We start from the raw sequence: 7,996 nt of genomic DNA, 5'->3' as shown, positions 1-7,996 counted from the left end.
ACACACACACACACACACACACACACATACATAATCTCCTTGAATAAAGGAATAAAATTTAGTAAAATTAAACAATAAATAATAAAACTAATCTGAGCAGTTCTGGTAAATCAGTAAAATATGAGGAGCTTTCTGTAAATTGTATTTTTTTTCCTTTTTTTGTCTGTAAAAGCAAAAACTTTAATAACCTGTTTCTGTTAAAAAAACAAAGTGGAAAAACCCAACTTGTGTTCAAATGTTTACTTGTCATTGTCCACAGTGTGTTTTTATTTTAGTCAAGTTTTTATTCTTGAACTAATAATGTTCAGGAACACCTGTGGGCTCTGGGATCTGACTCAAACCCAGAACTGTTAGAGTTGAATCAAAAAAAAACACAATAAATTTTTTGTATTAGCAAAGTGAAACTGAACCTTTAAATCAGTTTGCTCTGATATTAAAAACTAGACTTACTGGACTGAAGCAGTTTTTGGTTAAAAAAACATTTGAAGCATTTTTCCTTTGAGCCTGTCAGTGGTTCAGTTCTGTGGAGAGTCCTTGATCCTGGTCTGCAGGTGTTCCTGATGAAACCTTCCTGTTGGTCTCACTGTCTGTCTTCATCTCTTCTTTCTTTTCTCACGCTGCTCTCTGATGGATCATCTTCATCATCATCTTCCTCAGGCTGCCGTCAGTCAGACATGGGTCCATGCAGTTGGGTTTCATTCACCTTCATCCCTTCATCCTCTGCCTCACTTGTCTTCTGTTTTCTGAGAGTTTGAACATCGGGTCGCCACATCCAGAAACCTTTTAAACTCCAGATTATTTGATTTTTGACTCATTACTTAATATTTGTTCTGATGCATCTCAGTAATCCAGGTAGAAAAAATCAAAAAGAAAAAAATAAGTAGGTCCTCTGGATGGGTTCTTCTTTAATGAAACAAAAGTTCAGTTGTCCTCCTCCTACAACGCTGTCATTGCAAGTATGACTCCGCCCCCTGTGAGCAAAAGGTGTGAATCAGGGCCCCAATGATACCAACACAAAGAGGGAGAGAGAGACAAAAACAAGGGAACGTTGAACCCCCGCCTGCATTCACTACATTCACATAACAAAACACCAAATAACCACAGCATCCAAACCAATAAGTCAGGTGATGGGTCACATGACCCTCTATGAACAATAGAGCTAATCAAGCCTGTTGTTAGTCGATGGTCCTCATTTGCATGTGACTAACCTGTTTGTCCATGTGGAGGCGGAGCTTTTAAGGCTGAGTTCACCTGAAACTCAGACTGAAGAAGTCTCTTGGAGGAGAGACGATATGGAGGTAACTTTGTTTCTTCAAACAAAAAGCATCTTCAAACAAAAAAAATTCAATCAAAATTTTCTTTCAACCAAACAAAAAAAGCTATTTCAATTAAAAAATACAACTTTTTTGCAAAACAAACTTTTGGTCGAATCTCAAACTTTTGGTTGAGTCTAAGTTTTTGGTTGAACTCCAAAAACAAAGTTGGTGGCGCAGAGAGTAGACAAGTCTGTGATCAGAAGGTCGGTGATACGCAGGTTCGACTCCAGGTTGCCCCACTTAATAATCTTTGTATAAAGACCTCCATGCGCTGGGGTCGAAGTTCAAACATGAAGGAGGGACAGCAGGAAATCACCTGAGTACACTCTTACATAGTCGCTCCCTAGATCCCACCTCAGATGTTTATCTGTATTGATCCCCTGGTGGGGAAATTAAGTCTCTGCATTTAACCTATCATACATGTGAACACACATGTGGAGCAGTGCCAGACTGCCAATTACAGCGCCCGGGGAGCAGCTGAGGGGTGAAGGGCCTTGCTCAAGGCCCCAAATGGGGTCTTTATAGAAAGATTATGAAATGGGGCAACCTGGAGTCGAACCTGCGTGTCACTGACCTTCTGATCACAGACTTCTCTACTCTCTGCACCACCAAGTTTGTTTTTTGAGTTCAAGCAAAAACTTAAGAGTCAACCAAAAGTTTGAGATTCGACCAAAAGTTTCTGTTTTGCAAAAACATTTTGGTAGTTTTTTTGTTTTGTTAGAAGATGCTTTTTGTTTGATTGAATAATAAAGAAACAAAGTTACTTCCCATAAGACGAAACGTTTCACTAAAGAAGAACCCATCCAGAGGACCTACTTTTTTTTCTTTTTGATTACTTAATATTATTTTACTGTCACATTCAGTTAGATGTTGGTGCTGGTTCTTCTAATTCTGGGTCGAAGCTTTAACCAACGTGGTGATGTTTGGACCTGATGTTCAGACTTGGTGTCATTAAGCAGGTTTTACCTCTTTGATATGGTAGATGAGACTGTTCAGATCAAGATCAACAAACCAACACACTGCTCATCTGACAAATCAGAACCTGGTTCTGTTGTAACCTGAACCAGAACCTGAAGAGTTTCAGGAAAGACGAGCAGTGAGGCAGGGTAAACATGGAGTCATTTAGAAGCAACTTGTTCTGGATTATCAGGTGTTTCTCAGTGTCGTTCTTCTCCATGCCCCTGCATTATATGATGTGGGGGGTGTCCCACCCCACTGACAGCACCACTCGCCCCCCCACAAAGGTCGTGGTATTATAAACGTATCTAAACCTCTGTTTTTGATTAGTACGGACGTGCCACCAATCCCTCAGATCAGGGTTGGGTGAAGGGGTTTAAAATCTATTGGTCACTTACCTGTGACCATTGGGGGGTGGGTGGGACTTGAAGTCACTAGCACAAAAGTACTGTCTAAAAAATAATAAAATAAACAATAAAAAAATGGATAGAGCGAGCAGTGGACTGGAAAAATCTCTGTCCTCCTAACAACTTTTTGACCAAAACAAAACAAAGTCACTGATTACGTTGGTATAATAAAGGAGTTCCTCAAAAGTTTTGACAGAGGATGGTACTTTATCAGAACTACATTAATGTCCATCAATTTGAACACTGACACGCTTCTTTATTTAACCTGCTTACTGAAACATATTCATGTTATACGGAAGTTATATAAAGGACTTTCAGCTTTCATTTCAGGGTATCACATTAAAATTGGATGAAGGGTTTAGAGAAACCCCTTCACAACAGCCAACCAAGTGAACAACACTCTCCAGGAGGTTGGAGTATCAATATCCAAATCTACCATAAAGACAAGACTGCATGATGTCCAAGAACAAGCTGGACCAGGCCTTCACCAGACTTTTCTCTTTCCATCATTCTGGCAGAGGTTGATCTTGTTTCATCTGTCCAAAGAATGTTCTTCCAGAACTCTGCTGCCTTTTTACAGGTTTTTTATCAAAGTCCAGTCCAGCCTTTTTATTCTTGATGCTGAGTGTCTTGCAGCGTGCAGTGAAGCCTCTGGATTTACTTTCATGCAGTCTTGTCTTTATGGTAGATTTGGATGTTGATACTTCTACCTCCTGCAGAGGGTTGTTCACTTGGTTGGCTGTTGTGAAGGGCTTTCTGTTCACCATGGAGATTATTCTGCCATCATCCACCACTGTGGTCTTCTGTGGACACCCAGGTCTTTTTACATTGATGAGTTCACCAGTGCTTTCATTCTTTCTCAGGATGGACCAAACTGTAGGTTTTACCACTCCTAGTATTATCGAACAGGGATAGTCAATCCTGGTCCTCGAGGGACAGCCCTGCATGTTTTACTTATTTCTCTTCTCTGACACCTGATCTGAATGAATGGATGATTATCAGTCTTCTGCAGAACGTGGAAGAGGTAATTCACTGACTGAATCAGGTGTTAGAGGAGGGGAGAAAGGTAAAACTTGCAGGGGTACAGCCCTCGAGGACCAGGACTATCCCTGTGGGAAAATATTATCGAAGCATTTTTTCCGTTTTCGCACCTTAAGGATGTCTTGTTTCACATGCATGGAGAGCTCCTTTGACCTCATGTTTACTTCACAGCAAAACCTTCAAATGCAGCACACCTCAAATCAACTCCAGACCTTTGATCTGCTTCATTTAGAATGACATAACGAAGGGATTGTTCACAGCTGCCTATAAAATAGCCTTTGAATCAATTGTCTTATTACTTTTGTCCCATTTTAAAACAGGGTGAACACATGTTAAGGTGCTGAACTCCTAAACCCGTCATCCATTTTTAATGTAAATATCCTCAAATGAAAGCTGAAAGTCTGTGCTTTATGACCATGTCAGTTATCCAACTATAATTTATGTTTTAGTAAACGGGTATTAAAAAGGGGAAAATACAAAAAAATAAATAAACGTCAACGTCCAAATAGATATGGACCTAACTGTAGTTTTAGTTCTTTATCCCAGTTCTGACCTGGATCAGTTGGTCCATTTATCTCAAACTGGGCTCAGAAACAAAAAACTCAAATGATTATCTGAAATTATTATTTTTTTAAGGTTAAGCTACCTAAAACAAAATGTTTGTGCTGTTTAGAATCTGTGACTTGAACATGCTCCACCCACTGTTCTTCATCAGTGACATGGGATTTGCAAACAGTGTCTGATGGACTTTATATAATTGACTTATTCTTGCACTTCTGACTGCAGGCTTGTTGCACTCATTCTAACTTATCATTCTAGCTTTGGCAGAAATGAATAATTAAACAAATACAGCTTCTATGCTTTGAAGATCCTATCAGATGTGATTGATCTTCATGTAGCTGCAGCTCCTCTTACATCTCATGAAGCATCTGTGCAGTGCTGCTCGCTAATGCAGCATTCAAATGATCTGGGAAAACTGGAGACTGGGAGGGTTCTGGTTCTGACAGTGGAGTTGGTTTATTCCCACATGATCTGAATGTAGCTCTGCCCATTATCAGCTCAGACTCCAGATTTGCTCTAACATGACATCTGTGCCCCGCCCACAGCTACGGAAGGTGGAGAGGGACAAAAAGACGATGGACCAGGAGATCGTGGAGCTGGCCAACAAACTACTGGACGCCAAAAACACCATTGACCGACTGGAAGAGCTGAATGTGAGAACAAACACACCTTCATCCTACCAGGGCTGCTTTCCACTGAAACGCTCTCCATACAGAGATGATCTTAGCTTTTGATTGACAGCTCCCTGAGCCAATGTGCTGTCCACAGTCCACTGGAAGTTTAGATTCAGCTCTGAGAAGCCTTTGGTTTCTGGACTAGTCTGGGTCAGATTGCAGACTGTGGTTCTGATCTGGCCAGGAATGGGCCAGACATGTTGAGGTTCTGATTAGACAAGGAATGGGTTAGAATTCAGGCTGTAATCTGATTGGACCTGAACTGGTTGGGAATTCAAGGTGTTTCTGGTTTGTTGTCAGTGGCTTTAAACATTTAGAACATTTAAACTTATTCTGAGAAGAACTAAATATTTAGTCTTTGCAGTGGATTTGTTCTCACACAGTCTTATCGGATGTTTCCTGCTGTGTTCCAAGTGTCTTTGGGTGTCCTGAAGGGCACTTTGAATTGAATTGAATAACCTTTACTGTCATTATACAGAGCACAGTGACATTACAGTTCAGAACACCCATTCACAAGAAGACAGAACATAACAAACGTAGGAGAACAGGTGCCCCCGGGTCATGTAGCCATAGACCCCTGCACAGAGCAAGGATCATCATCATGAAAGACCAAGAGGAGGCGCTACCCTTACTACTTTGTAAAGATTATTATTGTTGTTGTTGTTGTTATTCTGTATCAGAATCTGGTTTATCTTGATCTGACACAGAGGACTTTTAGGAGGATTGTACAAGAATCTTATCTGTTTAAATTAAGGAATTATTAAATGGGAAAGCTGATCCATGTTGGATGGATCAGAACCACAGATGGATCATCTCAGAGTCACGTACAAATGGTGTTAAATGAGTCGTACTGACACAGGTGTTCTGTCTGGGCTTTACAGGTTTGGCCCTTGCACATGTGGATTTTCACCCACAAACCAAAGACATATGTTACGTTGATTGGCAGTTGATTGGCAGTTCTAAATGATCCCTTGGAGTGAGCCAGATTGAGTGGTTGTCTTGTTTGTCTCTGGGTGTCCCTGTAATGGACTGGAGACCTGTCCAATGTGTCTCTTGTCTCTTGCACAGTGACAGCAGGAGGTAGGCAGCTGTGACCTGGAAAGGAGAAGTGGGTAAAGATGAATGTATGATGTTAAAGGGACTTGTGGTTCTGACGGTGCGTTCCAGTAGTTCTGGGAAGTGGGAATTTCCCAGTTCCCATTGGTAGATTTAAACTGGAACGCCCCCTCCAGTGGTAATATTCCACTGGTGTAGTGGAAGAAATGAAACTGACCCCAGTTTTGATTTCAAGATGGCGGCTACTCGCAGCTTTAGAAAGTTAACTCTGTAACTTTTACTGTTAATTATCTTTAACGTTTTTTGTGCATGTTTAATCACTCGCACAAGTATGTTTTCTGTGCAGTGCTGTACGTGTTAAAATCAATGTTTATTTGCATGACATCTGTATTAGAGCTCTCTTTTTGTCATTTATATTGTAGCTGTATTGTAGTTAGATTAGCAGCAGTAATACAATCACCTGTCAGCTAACTGGAATGCAGTTTCAAATGGTTTGTTGAGAAATGACATCACTACCAGTTACCAGTTCCTGAATACGATGTAAATGGAACGCACTATGATTCCAGAAATGTCTGTTTTTCCTCTGTCTGATAGGACTGTGGGCATGCTGAACTAGGGCTGTAGCGACACACTAATCTCACGATACGATATTTGTTATTCTGCTCATGATACAATATATATCACGATATTCAGCCAACGATACGATTCAAAACGATTCAATTTTCTGAATGATTTTAGAGGGACAGAGTGATTTTGGTGACATTTTGGGACTGTTCCATAGACTTGGATTGAATTAATTGAACTGAAAACTGATTAAAAGCACCAACTACACAATACCTGCTCTGATTGGACAGAGTCTACAGTTGGACAAAATTAATCAAAGATGCGGTGAGAAAATTAGTTTTCTTTAATTGAAACAGTGCAAACTGTAGCTTACAAGCCATTTGGTTCCATCAGGTAACTTTGGACAATAAAGAACAAATTTTCTCAAATCTTCAGAATGCGTTGTTTATGATGAGGAATTAACACAGTTAAAAACTTGGAGGTAAATTATTTTGTTCCCATGTTACAGAGGGGGAACAGATTATTTTAAACAACTGAAATATTTGGTTCTTGTATCAGCAATAAAAAATATAAATAAATAAAATAATATATAAACATTGTTGATATAAATAAATGTGCTGGAAGACAATGTTTGGTGGCTGACTGATAAACAGTGAGGCTAAAGAGAACATGAGAAAAGTTGGAAAAGGACTGATGAGGACTGATTCTCTTTGTGATTTAAAAAAAATAAGGCCAAGTTGATTTATTTGTTTTAGAGTATGTATGTTTTTTTTAACAGCAGCTGATGATTAAACTGAAAGTTACAACCTTGACAAGATTATATGAGTCCTTTTACCGAGAAATTGATCAGAAGCGCTGTGAAAATGGTCGGATCCGCCTCTCTGGCTGCATTGTGCCCTCCAGACTCGAGGAACGGGGAACTGAATTTCACACAACACCGTCCGTCTGGGACCCCCTAAGCTCGACGCGCTAGACGCATGCCTGCCTGTCTTCCATAACGTGACAGCTGACTACAGTCGGAAAATGAGCGCCCGGATGAGACACTTCTTAAAACTGGCTTAAAATACAGACATTCTGACTAATAAGTAACTGTTGGTAACCTTACCTCAGCTTAGAAGGCAGAGGGCGTCGATCTGTTCTGCTATTGGAGCATGATGCTAATGTTTACGCACCATGCTAATGTTTACGCACCATGCTAATGTTTACGCACCATGCTAATGCTACACTTACTCTCTGGCTCCTTAGGAGTAGAGGAGCCAAATGGCTGACTCACTGCTGCCACCTAGCGGTGAGAGGCTGAATTACAACATAAAAATGAACCGTTGGAAGAAAAGTTAATGTTTTAAACCTTAATTAAAAATCGATACAGGGCTTTAGAGAATCGATACAGTATTGGGAAATGAAATACCCTATATATATA

The 7,996-nt window shown here is 40.3% G+C and overlaps 1 protein-coding gene across 1 annotated transcript in view; it reads left to right on the top strand.

Moving 5' to 3' along the window:
• Positions 1 to 7,996, top strand: part of tjap1 (tight junction associated protein 1 (peripheral)) — a gene marked incomplete in the record, with an annotated part of 53,035 nt that overhangs the window by 19,201 nt on the left and 25,838 nt on the right. Inside the window, 1 exon segment of the mRNA XM_014012789.1 lies at positions 4,828 to 4,935. Within this exon segment, the coding sequence (XP_013868243.1) occupies positions 4,828 to 4,935 (108 nt within the window).

This window comes from Austrofundulus limnaeus, unplaced genomic scaffold (genome assembly GCF_001266775.1).
Source record: "Austrofundulus limnaeus strain Quisiro unplaced genomic scaffold, Austrofundulus_limnaeus-1.0 Scaffold94, whole genome shotgun sequence".
Lineage (NCBI taxonomy): Eukaryota > Metazoa > Chordata > Actinopteri > Cyprinodontiformes > Rivulidae > Austrofundulus > Austrofundulus limnaeus.
The sequence above is the reverse complement of the archived record's forward strand: the minus strand, read 5'-3'. Positions and strand labels throughout refer to the sequence as shown.